At 42.6% G+C, this 18,509-nt stretch overlaps 1 protein-coding gene across 18 annotated transcripts in view; it reads left to right on the plus strand.

Annotated features, from left to right (window-relative positions):
* The window catches only part of Pum1 (pumilio RNA binding family member 1), a 125,806-nt gene that overhangs the window by 42,991 nt on the left and 64,306 nt on the right, over nucleotides 1–18,509 (plus strand). For 10 of the 18 annotated variants that reach the window (XM_028887636.2, XM_037202980.1, XM_028887639.1 and 7 more), the window contains exons 4-5: nucleotides 15,158–15,266; nucleotides 16,143–16,321. The exons of 7 other annotated variants lie outside the window; for them this stretch is intronic. In XM_028887636.2, the coding sequence (XP_028743469.1) occupies nucleotides 15,158–15,266; nucleotides 16,143–16,321 (288 nt within the window). The remainder of the gene's footprint in view (nucleotides 1–15,157; nucleotides 15,267–16,142; nucleotides 16,322–18,509) is intronic. One more of the 18 variants, XM_028887637.2, reaches the window with a different exon arrangement.

Here is an 18,509-nt window from a genome sequence, read left to right on the forward strand (position 1 = left end):
CCTCTGCCAGAACATTAAGTGTTCTTCATTGCTGAGCCACCCTCTCTAGTTCCAACCTCTAATCCTATTGGGGAAAATTATAAAGGCCACTCCACGTAGTTAAAAGGAAGATTTATTTAGTGGATGACTTACAAATGAAGGAATAGATAGGTTGCGGGAGTCTGGGGAAGGTGTATCGCAATCCAGCGGTGTTCTCTGGAGCTCTGCACAGTCAACCTCCACCGTCCAGGGTCCAGGCACAGAGAGCGCGCCTAGAGAGAGCGCTGGCCCATCCAGCTCTAGGGTTTCCAGTGCCTCCCCTCGCCCCGCCTAGGCATGACAGTTGCCAGAGTCTCAATGGGGGTTGGAACTTCCAGATCAAGCTGGAATGGCTACCCACTACATAATCCTACTGCGTTTACCTCCAGAGTGCTAGAATGATAGGTGTGTGCTGCTATACTCTGTTTATGGATGCTGGGCCTCATACATGCTAATGCATGTAACTGCCAACTGCCAACTAGCCCTCATTGAGTTCTTTCCAGTGACTGGAAATGTCCCTCAGGATACATGGTTTGGAAGCAAGGCCAAATGAGGATTTGATGTGGTGGCTCAGTATGTTAAATTATTTTCCATTATGGTTGACATTGAATTACAAAGTTTTGATCAACTAAAAGGGTTTGTGAATTTCTGAATGGGATTGCTGTTTAAGCTGGCAATTCCTTTTAAGTAGTGGTACGTAAAAGTAGTAGTTCATTCAGTTGACTATGAAATTGATTGTTGGAAAGGAGACATACTGTTGACTCAGAAAGCAGGCCTTTCTAGATATATTAATACAAAGTATCTGGCCAGCCCATATAACTAACATCTTCTCTCCAAACTGGCTGTTGAGCACAGAGAGCAATGGTGAAGGCCCTAGTTCTATTAACTCTGTATTAAAACTATTTGGTCTAGATCATCTCCTACATCGTGCTGTTAGAATGAAATGTACTCAGGCCACATGATCCCAAGGAGCACACTCTTAGTAAATGGCTAACTTACTTACTGTATGTTGGATGTGAAGTGACTTTTCTGCATTATTTGGGGATATTCCTGAGGCCTTATAATAAGTTTTGAGATTTGGTGTTTTGAGGGCAAAGATATGGTGCCTTCTAAACTGAAAAGTGAGTGTGTCTGATATTTGGAACGTAGCTCCTAACTCCTCGTCCCATCACTTTGAGACCTGTGTTCAACCTGTCATATCACTTGTCCGAGAAGGCTGACCTGATCTACTGTGTACATTGAGCTGCCTTGGAATGTGAAAATGCAGTAAGCATAGTAGGACCCCTGTGCTAATGTATTTCTACCCTTTCATGCTCTTCTTTTGGCTAAAATGTTAGCTTAAAAAAAAGAGGATGGGTATAGTTTTGTATACCTTTAATTCCAGCAATCAGGAGGCCAGCCTTGTCTACATAGTGAGTTCTAGGACAGCCAGGGCTATGTAGAGAAGACCCTGTCTCAAAAGTGCAGGATCTTCCCACATAGCCTAGGCTGACCTTTTATTATTTATTTTTATCTTCATCGGCATTTTGCCTGCATGTATGTTTGTATGAGGAAGTCAGACCTCCTGGAACATGAAGACAGTTGTGGGCTGCCACATGGGTGCTGGGAATTGAATCTGGGCCTTCTGGAAGAACTGCCAGTGCTCTTAACTGTTGGAGCCATCTATCCAACCCTCTAGGCTGGTCTTTTACAATGATCTACCTGTCTTTGTGCTGGGATTAAATGTGTGTGCCACCATGGCTGTTTAGTAGTGTCTTTTTGATGCATATTTATATACTTGATTTGAGAGTCAAGCAGCTGAACACTTGTGTAACAGTAAATGCCAGCTTCCACTACCATATTCATATGATGCCATCAGTAGCATTCATCATCTGTGAGCCACCTTTTGTTTTGCTTTGTTGTGTAAAATATGTCTTCACTATGTAGCCAAGGCTGGCCTTGAACTTATACTGTTTTTTCTTGAAAAATGCTGGGATTATAGGTGTGTACCACTTTGCCTGACTTGTGCCTCCATCTTTCCACTTTTGTTTATTTGTTTTAAAGATGAGGAAAAAGACCAGATAAAGCTATGAAGTGTCAATACTGAATAAACTGATTCCATTTTGTTGAGCACAGAAAAAGGATAGGAATAAATACAGGTTTTCTGACTATGCTTATTACTTCATAGACATGATTTTCATGATGGTCCTTTGTTGTTAGAATGCTTTTTTTAAAAAAATAGCTAGGCAGCAAGAGACTGATGTGATCATGCTCCAATACCTTACTCCCAGTCCATCATGTTGAGTTTTACTCTTTCAAAGTTCAGCTGCTAGTTTGTGCTCCTCCATTAAGCTCTCCTGCTCTCTCACCAGCTAAAAACTGTAGAGTGAGTTTAGGTTGCAGAGGATTCCTTCTGTTCTTAAGGCCCCCCACTTGTCCACCCAGACCCCCAGTTCAATTCAATAAACAGATGGAGCACTTAGATGCCTTTCCTGCCCCTAGGGTTGTGAAGATGTGGAGAAAGAGGATGGATAGCAACAAAACTGAAAGGCCTCATTCCTCTTTTGCAAATAGTTACGCCAGAAGCACTGATAACTACTTAATGCACAGGTATCCAAGGATCCAACAGTGCTGCTGCCCTTGAAGTTGAGTGTGATATGCAGGCGTTCTGTTTTTGAGCCAGATCCCTACTGTGTAGCCCTGTCTAGCCTGGAATGTGCAGTGATCTTGCCTCTGTGCTATGAGTACTGGGGGTGGGGGGAATGGTAGGCACGCTCTACCATATGCTCCCAGATCGATAGGCTGCTTTTTCTGTATCATCTACTATGGCTTAGACACACCCTCTATTCTGTCTGCATAGCCAGACATAATGATGTCTAGGAAGTTGGGCTTACTTGTGCTTTGTTGCTTGCTCAGATATGTATTAACTATGATGTATGCATTTCTTTTTTGTTGTTGTTTGTTTTGTTTATTTATTGGTTTATTTTTTTGTATTTCAAAACAAAGTTTCTTTTTGTAACTCTGACTGTCCTGGAGCTCACTGTGTATACCAGGCTGTGTTCGGATTTGGAGATTAGCCTGCCTCTGCCTTATAAGTGCTGGGATAAAAGGTGTTTTTTAAATTTTGAGACAGGGTTTCTCTGTAGCCCTGGCTGGCCTGAAACTCATAGAGCTCTGTCTGCTTTTACCTTTCAAGTGCTGTGATTAAGGGTGTGGTTTGTACCACAATGCGTAGCAAATCTTTCTCTTAACTTTGCCATAAGGAATCAGAGAACATCAAACTTATTTCATTGTATTTTGGTGTGGTTCTCATAATGGAGCACTTAGAGAAAGTCTTTTCTGTGTTGTTATTCCCTGTATAAATAGCTATTATAATATATATATATATAATATAATATATAATATATATATATATCTATTATAGATAAATAGTCATTTCTGAGAATGCATGGAAAGGGCACTCCTGTCTCTGGCATAGTATTGCTCACACTTGAGCACTAGAGAGGCCGACTGACCATGGGCATGAGTTGAGTGTTGCATTTGTTTGGAATTTCAGGATCTAGAGGGTGTTGATTGAAATGGTGTTCGCACTGCCTTATTCCTGAACTTTGTGGTAAGGGATCTGGGGCGGGTCTTATGTACATTAGGCTATCAAGAAAAATTGTGTAGGTTTTTTTTTTTTTAGTAACATATAGGCCCATTTTAACAGGAATGTGCTTAGAACACAGATCAGCTGTATCATTTATACATGAATAAAAGCATGTGACTTCATCAGTAGGTAACTTGACAGACAACGTACTTTTATTTTATTGTGTATTTCTTCCTGTCATTTTTGTAGACTGATTGTCAATTTGTCAAGTGTTAAGATTAGAGACAAGTTACCTTTGTCAATGTTTCAGTAACTTGAAGTGGGAGCTTGTAAAGAAAGCTTTAGTGCACTCTAGGAGTTCTCAGTGGAGAGAAGTCAGCGTATGACTTGTCTCCAGGTCAGTGCATCACAAGTGATAGCACCTTTGAGTGCTATCAGTGTGTCCAGATGTCTTTGAAGGACTTGCTTCCTGAAAGCAGCATGTTTTTTTGCGGACTGTTTCAGGACAAGTTGCTCTTAATGGCTATGTATCAGAGTATAGGGATCGTCAAAAGCCAGCTTGCAGCGCTGACTGATGGGTGTTCTAAAGTGCATCAGTTCTTCATATCTCCATCCCCCTCCACAGATATATACCTCTTAGTTTCTCAGCAGTTCATAGTGGTTCTTCAGGGCACCTTAATTCCTTCTGGATGGATGAAACAAAGTCTCTCTACATTAGCCCTTTGTGCTTCAGTTGACTACAGAATAGATTCCCAGTTTAAAAAAAAAACTTAAGTAATAAATTTGTTTCAGTAGTTGCATTCTTGTTCATTATAATAGGTCTTGATTTTTAATTTGTAATTACAGTTAACAAGGGCAGGAGAGATGACTCAGTGGTTAAGAGTCCTTCTTGCAGAGGACCTGGTTTGATTCCAAGTACCCACATGGCGGTTCACAACCATCCATAACTCCATTTCCAAGAGATCTGATGACCTCTGAAGGCACCAGGCACTCATGTGGTATACATGCAAAACATTAAAAAAAAAAAAAAAACTTGAAAAAAAGAAAAAGAAAGGAATTACAGTTTAAAAAAAAACAAAAACAAAATCAACCCCAAACTTTCTCTGAGGGCTGGGGATGTAGCTCATGGGTGGAGGACTTGTCAAGCACACAAAAGTCCCTGACTGCCACTCTGTATCATAGTAAATAAGATGAATAAGTAAAGCAGTGGGAAAGCTGAGTGGCATCCTACAGGTCCCGCCTGCGGCCCCCCCCCCCCAGCATTTGAGTTTTACTAGGTTACATTTTTAATTGTTTTGGAGGGAATTAAATTTCTTTGCAAGGGGCTGGAGAGATGGTTCAATGTTTGGTAGCATTTGTTCCTCTTGCATAGGACCCAGATTTGATTCCTAGCACCCTCATGATGGATCACAAATCCATAACTTCAATTCCAGGGGATCCAGTGCCTCTAGAGTTCTGACCTCTGCAGACACCAGGCACACACATGGTCCTACAGGGTTCTTAACCTCCTGTTAGGGCTTCACACCTGAGGTACTATAGACTGTCTTTTCACCCCATGTGAAGAATTTCTTCAGTGACTATATCATTATGTATATGTGTATCATATACATGCAGGTATATTTGGAGGCAGAGGCAGGCAGATCTCTGAGTTTGAGCCTAGCCTGTCTACAGAGTGAGTCCTAGGACAGTCAGGGCTATTCAGAGAAACCCTGGTGTCCGTAGTCTGTGTCCGTGTCCCCCCCTCCACACACACAAAAAACAAAACAAAACAATAGACCATCAAAAGTGGATTTCTTGCTTTGAACACAGGCTGACCTTGCACTCCAGCCTCAGCATCCTGGGTGCTGGGATTATAGACATGCATTTGCTGCTGGAGAAACTTTTTCCACAGACAGAAAAATCAGCATTGGATTTTTTAGATTCAGGAAGGAAGAATCAATGACTATCTTGGGCAGCCAAGTGATAGGTGGGTTTCACTGCAATGTAACTGGTGTTGAATGGCACTAACCCTGCTTATCAGAAGTGCCTTATAACCCAGGGAAAAACGAAATTGTTAGTTTCAGGGGCTGGAGAGATGGGTCAGGGTTTTTACTGCTACTCCCAAGCTGTCTGTGATCCAGTGCCAGGGGAGTTGTTCTGGCTGTGACATCTCGAGCACACATGGCAAACATTCTCCTCCTCTCCCTTCCCTTCCCTTCCCTTCCCTTCCCTTCCCTTCCCCCTTCCCTTCCCCTTCCCTCCCTTCCTTCCCCCTTCCCTCCCCCCCCCCCCCCCCCCCCCCCCCCCCCCCCCCCCCCCCCCCCCCCCCCCCCCCCCCCCCCCCCCCCCCCCCCCCCCCCCCCCCCCCCTCCCCTCCCCCCCCCCCCTCCCCTCCCTCCCCTCCCCTCCCCTCCCCTCCCCTCCCCCCCCCCCCCCCCCCCCCCCCCCCCCCCCCCCCCTCCCCTCCCCTCCCCTCCCTCTTCTTACACACTCACCACACCACTCCTCACACACACACACACACACACACACACACGATAATCTTTTTTAAAAAATTCCTTCCCACACTGAGGGTTCATGTATCGCTGGGCATTGAGTTGAGGACTTTTGCAGGTTCGGCAAGTACACCAACAACTGAGCCACAAACCCAGCCCTGTCATATGTTTATTTTAATAGAATAATTGGCTTTGTGATGAAGCCAGTGATGATTTTTATTGCTTCTTATTTAAGCTACCATTTGTAAACTTAGCTGCAACTTTACGTATTAAAAATTGTCAAATAATACAGTATAATCTCCTAAATTACCACCAGCTTTTGTCATTTTGAATTCATGTTGAAGCAAATGTTGTCTGCTTAAAAGAAAATGGTTTATTTGTAGTGAACTCAAGATCACTTAATATCAGGCTTCATTTATTAGACTATGAGTTGTAAACTGTTAAAGATATTTAAAAATGTTGAAATTGTGTGTGTATACACATGGGTGTGTACTTACCACTTTGTATGTTTATAGGTCAGAGTACAACTTGAAGGAGTCAGTTCTCTCCACTATGTGGGTCTCAGGGATTGAATTTAGGTGATCAGGCTTAATGACAGCACCATTATTTGCTGTGCTCTCTTGCTGTCCCTACTAATTCAGCAAGGAATTCATAATCTTGTTAACATCAATAAGCACTGATTTTTGTTATTTTTATTTTATTTATTCATTGGTGGTTTTGTGTGTGTGTGTGTGTGTGTGTGTGTGTGTGTGTTTCTCTGTGTAGTTTTGGTACCTGTCCTGGATCTTGCTCTGTAGACCAGACTGGCCTCGAAATCACAGTGATCCGCCTGACTTTGCCTCCCAAGTGCTGGGATTAAAGGCGTGTGCCACCACCACCTGGCTTTATTATTTATTTATTTATTTATTTATTTTTTATTTATATTTATTTATTTATTTGGTTTTCCGAGACAGGGTTTCTCTGTGTAGCTTTGCACCTATCCTGGAACTCACTTGGTAGCCCAGGCTGGCCTCGAACTCACAGAGATCCGCCTGGCTCTGCCTCCCGAGTGCTGGGATTAAAGGCGTGCGCCACCACCGCCCGGCTCTATTTTTATTTTTAAAGAGAGAGTCTTACTATGTAATATCCTCAGATTCAGGCCCCTGCTTTTGCCTTCCAAGTGCTGGGATTACAGATGTGTGCCATTATCCCTGGTATCATTCTAATTCTAAAACAACAACAACAAAAAATCTTTTATGTGTGTGGATAGGCATGTGGAGGTCAGAGAACAATTTTAGGGGCAGTTAGCTTGCTCCCTCCACAATACAGGTTCTGAAGATTAATCTTAGGCCATTAGGGAAGTACCTTTACCCACTGATCCATCTTCCAGGTCCATCTTGGATTTCTTTTTCTTTCTTCTTTCTACCTCCACCTCCCTCCCTCCCTCCCTCCCTCCCTCCCCCTCCCCCCCCTTGTGTGTGTGTGTGTGTGTGTGTGTGTGTTTGTGTGTGTGTTTGTTTGAGACAGAGTTTCTCTGTGTAGCTTTGGAGCCTGTTCTGGAACTTACTCTGTAGACCAAGCTGGCCTTGAACTCACAGAGATCCACCTGCCTCTGCCTCCCAAGTGCTGGGATTAAAGGAGTGTGCCACCATCGCCGACAAATTTTGCATCTTGATCCAAAAGAGAACAATGCACAAAGAGAGGCAGTCTTTTTCTTTAAAAATCTTTATTGCATTTTGTTGGGTGGGGAAGAAAGTCTATGTGTGTTGAGAAAGGATCTTGTTTGTAACCCAGGTATGTGGTAATTCTCTAGTAGTCTTGAGTTGTTGTACCATGGCAGATTGAAGAGGCGTTTTGTTTTGTTTGTTTTGTTGTTGTTCAGATAAATTCTTGGGAATTCAGATGGCCCTTTATTCATTCTGATTTTGACAACTCCCCCACCCCTATAACCCCTGAAAGAATTGTAGCAGTTAATGAATGACTCAGTCTTTATTTTAAAAGTTTTGTCAATAATTGATTTATACTTTTATTTCTTTATTTTCTGAGAGACTAGCTTTCTCTATATCCCAGATTGGCTTGTTTTTTTGTTTTTCAAACTTGAATAAAACTTTAAATAAAGAGCCAGGCATGGTGGTGCATACCATTAATTTGCCAGCACTGAGGAGGTAGAGGCAGGTGGATATCTCTCTAAGTTCCAGGTGAGCCTGGTCTATAGAGCAAGTTCATGACAGACAGGACTGTTACACAGGGAAACTGTCTCGAACCCCACTCCCCAACACACACACACCACCACCACCACCACCACCAAAACCCCAAAATAAAACAACTCCCTCAAAAAACTATAATAAACAGAATAATGACTTAGCATCTGTATAGGTCATGGCATTTGTGAACACTTTCTGGGTGTCTCCTTTGGCTTCATAACAATCTGGTATGGAGGGACTAGCTAAATTTGATGGAGTTAAGGTTTTGAGAAGGTTCTGGAAATGCTGTTTTTTTTTCATGGACTTGTGAATTACTGCAATCACCATCATAGCTCACCTTTCAGTCTCAGAAGGCCCTTTTTCTGACTTAATGTAATCAGAGTGATGAGAATAGATATGAAGAGACTTGTAGGCTTGGAAATTTGAGTAGCCAGTTATGATAACATGAGACCTGATCATGCCTGTGAGTTTGTAAGCATCGCTGTGTGTCTTATAAGCCAAGTTTTCCTGGGAGTAGTGTGTTGGGGGGGGGGAGTGGTGGTGGAGAAGAGGTGGGTAGATATTTGCAACATGGGTTTACAAGTATAAGCAGTTAACCCTTTAGAGCGTAGTGAAGCAGAAAGAATGCACACTTGCTGTTAAGGCCCTCAGAGAACCTCACGGATACTTCCCTAGGCAAATATTAGAATTGATATGGTCATACACGCTAATCCTCAATAATAGCTCAATAATAGTAATAGCTTCTTTAGGTTCTGCAGAGCTGTAGTCAGGATTCTTGTGGGGTTTGGTTGGCTAGTGATTTTTTACTTCAGTGGCCTAGGTGGCACTGTGCTAGTTTTGTCTGAGGGCTGAGGACATTTGGGCAGCCTTGTATCAGGGAAGTCGCACGGCCTCCCCCACCCCCCTATTTCTCTGTCACAGAGATCTACCTGCCTCTGTCCCCTGAGTGCAGGGATTACAAGTGTGCGCTACCATACCCAGGTTGGGTTGGGGAAGTCTTACTCCTCTCCTCTAGAGTAGTAGTAGTTCTTCATTGTGAGCTGTATTGTATCATTTCATTTGATGGTCATTTATAAGGTGAGATGAGGCAGACAATGATTTTTGAGTCAAGCGTGGAATTCAGAGAGTTCCTATATATTATCACTGAACTAAGGAAGCTACCTTAGAGTCGTCGTGTGTTAAAGGATCCTTAATAAGGGATGTACGATGACTGTGAGGTTCTTGGTTTTAAATGTTTGAGACAAGGTCTTTGCCAGCTTAGACTTGGTGTAGAACAGGCTTACAGTGAATTTGTGATAATTCTCCCTCTGCTTCTGATTACCGAGATTACAGGCATGTATGTGTAACCATATTCCACTGAGTATAACTTTATTTTCTTTTTTTGTTAGACTTAAAAAACAGGGAAGGTGTTCCTAGGCAATATGTCAGTTTTCCGAGTGTCTAATTGCTTGTACACTAGTACTTCTCTCCTACTTTCTCGAAGTCTCACAAAGTGTTAACTGGTTTAAGTATTTCCTGTATGAACCTATGGTTCAGAAGATAAAATGGCATATTTTTCCTTCTATCCAATTAGGAATTCCATTTGATGGGACATTATAGGGAAAGAGAACAAGGTCTGTTCTATTGCTGAGGATGGCAAGATGACAACAACCCCCCTACCCCCACCCCATTTGTAGGTTTGTCTTTCTTTTTTGGGGGTGCGGTTTGGAGATAAGGTTTCTCTGTATAACCCTGTTTGTCCTGTGTCCTGGAACTCACTCTATAGACCAGGCTGGCCTTGAACTCACAGAGATCTGCCTTCCTCTACCTCCCGAGTGCTGGGATTAAAGGAGTGCACCACCAATCGCCCAACTGGTTTGTAGATCTTTTTTTTTTTTTTGGTTTTTTTTTTTTTTTTTTTTTTTTTTTTTTTGGGTTTTTTGAGACAGGGTTTCTCTTGTGTTGCTTTGCACCTTTTCTGGAACTAGCTCTGTAGCCCAGGCTGACTTCAAAACTCAAAGAGATCTGTCTGCCTCTGCCTCCTGAATGCTGGGATTAAAGGCGTGCGCCACCACCTCTTGGCGATTTATAGATCTTAAAAGTAGGTCTGTATTGCTCATAAATTGCGTTATGACGTTAACCCCACTCTAACTAGAACCATAAGATACTAATGTGTAAAAGCCTAATTGCAGTCTGAGGAAAAACTAGCTCTCAGTGGACTGGGTCACCGTGTGCTTGGCTCAGGAATTCAGTTCTGAGCAGGTGCTTGCTGCTAGCATTAGAGTTGGAGAAGGCGTCAGACTCATGACTGCAGTGTCTCCTATACTCAAAATGCCTTCATAGGTGTGGACTGGAGGCCTCTGCTCTTTTCCTACGTGCCAACTGGGTTAACAGTCCAACTGCATCTGTCTCCTTGGCTTTTTTTGGACCAATTCCTAGTTCTCATTGGTTTCCTTTAGAATTGGCTGATCTTGCCAGGTGGTGGTGGCGGCGGTGGCGGTGGTGGCGGCAGCGCACGCTTTTAATCCCAACACTTGAGGCAGAGGCAGGGAAATCTCTGAGCGAGTTCTAGGACATCCAGGGCTACACAGATAAACGCTGTCACGAAAAACAAAACAAAACAAAAACAGAAAAGAAAGAAAGAAAGAAAACAATCATCAGATTATAATCTTTTATAGCCTAGTTTTCCCTTAAAGTGAATTTTGTAAAGCTGTCCTGAGATTTGTTGACTTTTGGCTGTAATCTCTGCACCAGGAAGCTGAAGCAGGAGGATTGCCAAGAGCTGGAATCAGCCTGGATTTCTTAGGGAGTTCCAAGTCTGCCTGGGCTTACCTGTTCCACAGAAGAAAAGAGAAAGTCTGCTGGCTAGGAATGTTGCTTTGTGTAGATTGTCAATAATTCTCCCCCACTCCATATCTCACAAATAATGTGGTTGCATTTAAATTTGCAGTGATTGAGGTTAAGTCTGGCTGAAGTGAAAGTTTGGCAACTACTTGTTTTTGGCAATGAGTTGGCTTGTGGGGAAGTCACTTATGTGGTGGATAGAATTACCTCCAGTGGGGTGGTTGCTGAATTTAAGTGGCTCTTGGATCTTGATTTTGTTTTATAATAAAGTTGTTACCTAGTTCTGTTTTAACATCAGCATTGATGGTAGATATTCTTACTCTCATTGACATTGAATAAAAAGTTGAAAGTGTTGCCACTGCGTGTCATTCAGCATTTGAAAGCTACTTATTATCACTGTGGAAGGGTTAGAAGCCAGAGTAGGGGAGAACATGGAATGACAGAGCTAATTACTTTTTCCTAAATCAAAAACCACTGTACTTTCCAGCTCTGGGATTTAGCTATAACAAATGGGATGAGAAGTCAGTCTCCTCCCCCCCCCCCCCAACAGACACGGTTTTTCTGTGTAAGAACCCTCCCTGGCTGTCCTGGAACTCACTTTGTAGACCAGGCTGACCTCAAACTCTGAGATCTTCCTGTCTCAGCCTTGAGTGCTGGAATGCTGGGATTAAAGGCCACCACCAGGCAAGAAGTGTTTCTTAAAAACAAACTCAAGTGTTTGAAATACATAGTCATGATTGGATCAGTTCCTCCACATCCCAGACAGCTTAGAAGGCCATTGTTTAAATCTCATGACTTCCTAAGGCCTCTTATAAGCTGCAGGTACGATGTCTACCAGGTCTGAATATTTGCTCAGCTTTATCAGAGAAGGATCTTCCAAATTCATGTGGTTGATGTCAGGATCCTGGTCTTCATGGACTCAGGACTCCAGTTCCTAGTGAATTGAAGTCCTAGTGAATTGTTGTGTAGGGATCTCTTTTGATTCTGTGCCAAGTGGGCCACTTTCTGGTGTGGTTCACAGCATAGCAACTGTCTAAAAGTGAGCAAGCTGGGCAGTGGTGGTAGTAGGAGGAAACAGAAGCAGTGCAGTGCACTATAGACTTTTGTGACCTCACAGCATCCCATTATCAGGGCCTGTTTACAGTACATCGGGACCAGGTCATTTGCAGTCAGCTCTTGTGCTTACCACAATTGAGTACAGACAGTAGGTTTTACAGTAAAGGGAGAAATGCTAGGTTCTTAACTAAGCTTGCTTTTAACTTTGCCCAGATCCCTGGTTCAGGGATTGCTTTCCTGTTTGCTGAGCATCCGAGCAACTCACCCTTTCTACCCTGGCTGGCCCCAATCAGCATGCTGCACTCTGTTCTTCCCTCTTCTTTCTCTTTATCTCTTGGGAACTTGCCCAAATAGTGTCTGCTGTTCTCACTGATAGTAGTTAACTGATCTCCACTTCACAAATGTATATGGAGCTCTAATGCTGTGGGGGTTACCTCTAACATCTATTTAGTACTTGTTTTTTATTTTTAGTAGTAGAACTGGTTGACTCAGTGAGCTAGAAACACATTTTTGATATATGTATTCTGCTTGCATCTGTTACTAATAGGAAGTAGACTTTTTACCTTAATTATTCTTTTACATTGTTAATTTGTTTCATTGTTAATTTATTTGTGTGCATATGTGTATGTTTGTGGACTGGTGTGCCATAGTTTGTGTATGGAGGACAACATGTGGAGTTGGTTCTCTTCTTGTAACATGTAGGTTCCAGGGATTGAACTCAAGTCATCAGGTTTGGAGGCAAGTACCTTCACCCTGAGCCATCTCACCAGCCCCCCAAATCTCCACTTTCTAGTGCTGTATCTTGTGCTTGCTGTACTGCTTCCCTTTTAAGGAGTCGAGCCTAGGAACACTTTGCTTTCATCTGTTCACCTGTACTTGCTGCTTTGCATGTTGTGACAGCCCCATCGACAATAGTTAACGACATCAGAATCCCACAAGTCTCCTTTGACACCTTGAACTCAAAGATTGCTGCTTTTTGTTACCAACTTGATAAACCATAGCAAGGCTATTCTTGAGTTTATGTGGAGAAGGTCTACAATTGAAAAAAATGGCAGCATAGGACTGGTTTCAATCAATCACTTTGGCTCCATTTCACAGAGCATAAAATTAACCAACACAGATTGTGTTGATAGGTTGCTTCTTTTTGGATACAAAGATGGTGTTAAATTGGGACTCCTGTTTGGTCTCACCCTCTTCAAACGAAGAGTGAGGATTTTTGTCAGACTTAAAGGTGGGAGTGGCCATAGGGGTACAGCCAGGGAGTCAGGAGGTTTTGTGGGCTCTTTGGATAGGCCATTTATAAGATGAAAAAGAGAAATAGAACGTGAAAGCAGGAATTCTTTTAATTGTCCCTTATAGAGTTAATAATTTTCAGTATCTCTTCTGGAATTTGACCATGATTTTGCTGATGTCTGATGCTACTGAATATGTTTCCCAAGAAGCTGTTGGTACTTGCTGTTATTTTTGATTGGCATAGCCTCTGAAAAACAGGTTTGGCATCAAAAAGAGAGGAGAAGGCCGAGGGCAGTTTAATGGTAGTTCCCAGGGCACATCAGACTTACTCAGCAGGGATTCCTGATTCCTGCTTAGCTTATTTGGAAACGTGTTTCCTCTCTCTTCTTTTCCCTCTTTCTCTCCCAAGCAACTCTAGTTAACAGACCCCAAAAGCACCGATGAAGGATTGACTGATGCTTGTGATTTAACTGTCTGTCTTTGAGACTGCCTAGCATTTGGACAATTAAATGCCAGACTGGAAGTCTTTTGTTAGGTAGGGTTCTTTCTGTTTGAAAAAGGTAGTAGACTGCTTGGGTTCGTGTAGTGGCCTATGCCCATGCAATAGTTTGATGGAATTTGTTTATAGTGTGTTAACAATTTACTGAGAAAGCAGAAGTGAGGCTGGAAAGCTGGGATTCGTTTTTGTGGAAAACTTCATTTTCTTGCCTCCCACCCCCCACCCCCCAGACAGGGTTTCTCTGTGTAGCTTTGCGCCTTTCCTGGAACTCACTCTGTAGCCCAGGCTGGCCTCGAACTCACAGAGATCCGCCTAGCTTTGCCTCCCAAGTGCTGGGATTAAAGGCATGCACCACCACTGCCCCAACTTCGTTTTCTGTATTATGCTCAGGTGTAGTTAATAAGTTGGAAAGTTCAACCTGTCCAGGAGGAGAGCGGAACTCTTGGGCTTTCTGGTGCTTTATTACTGAAAGTCAGCATTCCATTTCTGACATTGCCTAGGTCAGCTCTTCAGGTATGCTTTCTTATGCTCAGAAATAGTGATTACATTTTATCTCAAGCTTCTTGGTATCCTGTTTGAGGAATAGCCGTTGAAAAGAAAACATAATTAGAGGAAGTAAGAGTTTATTAAGTAAAGCTAGTGACCAGACCAAGAACGATTAGCAGTCTTAAGGAATGTTCCTTTGTAACTGTGACCACTGTTTCTTTGATTGAAGTCACTTTAATGGCAATATCAAGCTTGTATTAAACCTAACAGAGGTTAAGAAATTGGTTTTCCCTTCTAGAAGTAGATGAATGGCTTTTCTCTTTTTCTAAAATCTTAGAACAGGTGGATGTGTTAGGAAAGTTGTTGGTTAATAGAAGTTGTTTCTAGCATTCCATGGCTGGGATTCAAAGCTGGGTTCGGGCTCTGACTGGAGTAACTTTGTATGGTCAGGCAGTGCATGTGCAGACAGTATGTATGGTAACAGCTGCAGACACATTCTTTTGCAATTAGAGCCCTCTTAGCAAGCAGTTAGCTAGTAAGGCAATGTTTGTACATTTACCTCCTCCTCAGAAATCTTCACCTAGACTAAATGAATGATTCTAGATATTTATAATTAGTGTCCCCTTGCTTTAGGCCTTTCTGTGTCTTTTACCAAGTAAGAATAGTGCTCTGATCACAGCTGTGTAGCCAAAACACTTTGATTGAGACCTAAAGGGCCCATGAGCATCTTCAATACCCTTGTCTAAAGAAAGTGTTGACTGCTGTACTTTCATTCTTTATGAATTCTTTAAAAGCATCTATTATTTTTAATTTGCAGCAGCTCTTGCCAGGTAAAAAGTTTTGGGAAACAGATGAATCCAGCAAAGATGGACCAAAAGGAATATTCCTGGGTGATCAATGGCGAGACAGTGCCTGGGGAACATCAGGTAATCTAGCTCTAGCGTCTCTACTGTGATTTATGCCTGTCTTAGAGCTCCCTTCCTCAGCACTTGGCAAGTCATGAATTTCACATCAGTGGCAGAAGCACTCCAAGCAAATGTCCTGTCCAGTACTATAATTGCCACTAAGTAGCTTAGATGATGTAATATATTAAAAATAATTAACACAAAATCAAATCCTCAATATTTTCTGAAGCACTAGTCACAGAAGAATGGACTCATTTGAAATGATCATAATTTTAGCTCAGAGTTTTCACTTTGTGCTGCTGTCAGCTTGCCTGGAATTGGAAAATCCAAGCCTGTACTTTGAACTTCATGATTCTTTTTTCCCCCGTTGATGTTCTGTGCCATATATGGGCTAGTAATCTTTAAATGTGCGTGGGGCCAAATGAAATCACCAGGCACAGACATTCTTGTGATAGACTTCCCCTGAAGAGGGCTGGGGAGAGCAGAAATAGCAATGGTAGATAGAAGCCACAGCTTCTAGGGAGGGTAGATAGAAAACCCAGCACTGGACAAGCTGTGTTCGGGACCATTTACAATGGAGTCCTCAGAAAGATTTGCTGTTGCCAGTAAACAATATTAAAGAAATCCTGCAACTTGAAAGAGGTGAACATTGGCTTATCTACCTAGCTATGTGAACTGCTGTACTCCTCTGTTATCCTACATAGAGGAGGGGTGTATTCTGTGTCCTTAGCTTATGTAGAATTTCAGTGCTTATTGAAAGACCCAAGAGGAAACCTTGGCTCAGCCAACCGTGGTGGGTCTCCTGATTTCCAGACATTGCTTTATCCACGAGACATCACTCATAATTTGTTTGGGCCTCTGGCTGCACTGTGTCATACTTGTGTATCTTTTTTGTAGATCATTCAGTTTCCCAGCCAATCATGGTGCAGAGAAGACCTGGTCAGAGTTTCCATGTGAACAGTGAGGTCAATTCTGTACTGTCCCCACGATCGGAGAGTGGGGGACTAGGCGTTAGCATGGTGGAGTATGTGTTGAGCTCATCCCCGGGCGATTCCTGTCTAAGAAAAGGAGGATTTGTAAGTTGGCTTGAGGAACTTGTTCCTATCTCTTTCTTCCCCTTCCCTCAAAGAACAATGTGCCTAGGTACTCAGAGCCTTCATTACAGGGTGTTTAAAACACTTCCATTGTAGCACAGAGCTCAGCAAGCATAGCAGAGAAGTCAACTACACTTCAAAAATGGAAAAGTCTCGTTTCTCCCCCCCCCAGGGATGGGGCACATTGTTAGGTGAGATACGTGATAAAACAATGTCTCAGTTAATTAATCTACGAGAAAACATTCTTCATTACAACCAAAAGCATAAGAGAGCAGGACCTTCTTTAGAAAGAGAGTCGAAGTTGGGTGTCAGTAGGAGGTACTTGTCTGAGAGGAATGATTGGCCACTACCCAAGAACCTTAAAAAGGACAAGGCACGTGTGGTCATTCTTGTTCTGCAGGCTAGATTTTAATTTTATGGTGGTCTTTCTTGAGCAGCTTTGTTTTCTGTGCCTATCCTATTGGGGGGAGTTTGAAGTTTCTTTGATTTGTTTTGTGTCTGTTTTTGTTTTTGTTTTTTTTAATTCATTGCCACTGATCTCACTTACCCTGGCTGAATGGCAGCCACAGCAGCATGTGCTTCTTGCCGCTTCCTGTTAAATCGTAGTGTTCTTTCTGAAGCTTTGTGATTGCTTTCTCAAAGCACATTGTCTATATCATTAGCTTTATAGATCAAAGAATCTTAAAAAAGAGTGGACTTGAGGTTTTTTCCCTCAGTTTGTACTCTGGCTGGTGTTATGTGTTGCAGCTCAGGGGACCACTAGAGACTCCTGAATCTGCCTTGCCTGCCTTCTTTACCTCCTAACTTGCTTTGTTCTGTTCTTTTTCAGCCTTTTCTTGGAAAGTTATTGTGGCCTAATACTACCTGGTGGCAGATGTTTGAGATACTTCCCCCCATCCCCAGTCATCATAATTTTGGTTTCATCCATATGCATATTTATTTATATGTTTCATTTGTTATCTAGTACTTTTCTGTGCTGGTCCTATTTCCCTTCTGTCTCTTAAAACGCCAGAGTAGCAGTAGTATTTGGTAGCCTGTTCTGTATGCCAAGTACATTCTTGAGTACTAGCCTTTTCAAACTGACCTGAATGCTTCTGGATCTTTTGACTTGGTCTAGACATAGTGACTTATAAATCTGATAGGGAACTGCTTCTGTGTTTATTCTTAAGGGAATCCTTGGGGCAGAACAAGATTTACACTTTGGGTATGAGAAATGAGATCAAGCCAAATGCTCATTTGCCTATCTTCCCAAGAGAAGACTGGGACTCTGTATTCACTCATGCCCACTTCACTTCCCCCACACCTTCACCTCTAAGATTTCTTTGAGAAAGTCGCTGCCTTCTAAATACTGCCTGCTGCTTCGAGTTACTTACTGTAGAGGGGTGAGTGTGACGCACCGGTGAGTTGTTGGTGTGCTGACCTGCAGCCTGCAGAGCAATGGCTGTGAATTTTCTGACCAGTTTCTGGTCTACGAACACTAGCTACAGGCACACAACCTGGACTGCTGTGAAGTTTGTAGGAGGGAGGAAAATTGAATTGAAAAGATTAAACAGTGGAATAATTATTACTAATGGAATCATTTTTAAGGCAGTTTTTATGATAAAGCCCCTGCCTTTGGATTGTCAAGTAGGGTTTTGGGAAATTGGTGATTTTTATCTCTTTCATAGTTATTGTGACTGGATGAAATTAAGCCTCAGGCTGGATGAGATCTGATAACTGCCCCACCTCCAACTGAAAACAATGTCCACAGGAGATAGGACTCTTAGCAGTCAGATACTTTTCTAAGCTTCTGAGACATACATCCAAGATAATAGTAAGTCTGCAAGTCTGTGTTCTCCTTTCTTAAGAGGATGGCTGTGGGGAATAAAATGTTATCCAATATTTTGCCTTCTGTGCCATCTGTAGCTTGATAGAGGAAGACTGATGACTATCAAGGGTGTTAGCAGGTGCCATCTTCTGGCAGATGAAGGCCTGCTGACCAGAGAATGCCTGGTCAGCATTGGTGTTGCTTCTGCTGATGCTTTCTCTAACCTAGGTTTACTCTGCTGTTGGTTAGGATGACACCCGAATCACTCACTCTCTAGTTCTCATGATATGCATCCGACATCTTGAAAAAAGGTTGGTGTCCCATTCTTTCTTCAAAACAAAATCTTGAGCAAGGACAGTAGGC

Source organism: Peromyscus leucopus, chromosome 2 (assembly GCF_004664715.2).
Source record: "Peromyscus leucopus breed LL Stock chromosome 2, UCI_PerLeu_2.1, whole genome shotgun sequence".
In the NCBI taxonomy this organism is placed as follows: Eukaryota; Metazoa; Chordata; class Mammalia; order Rodentia; family Cricetidae; genus Peromyscus; species Peromyscus leucopus.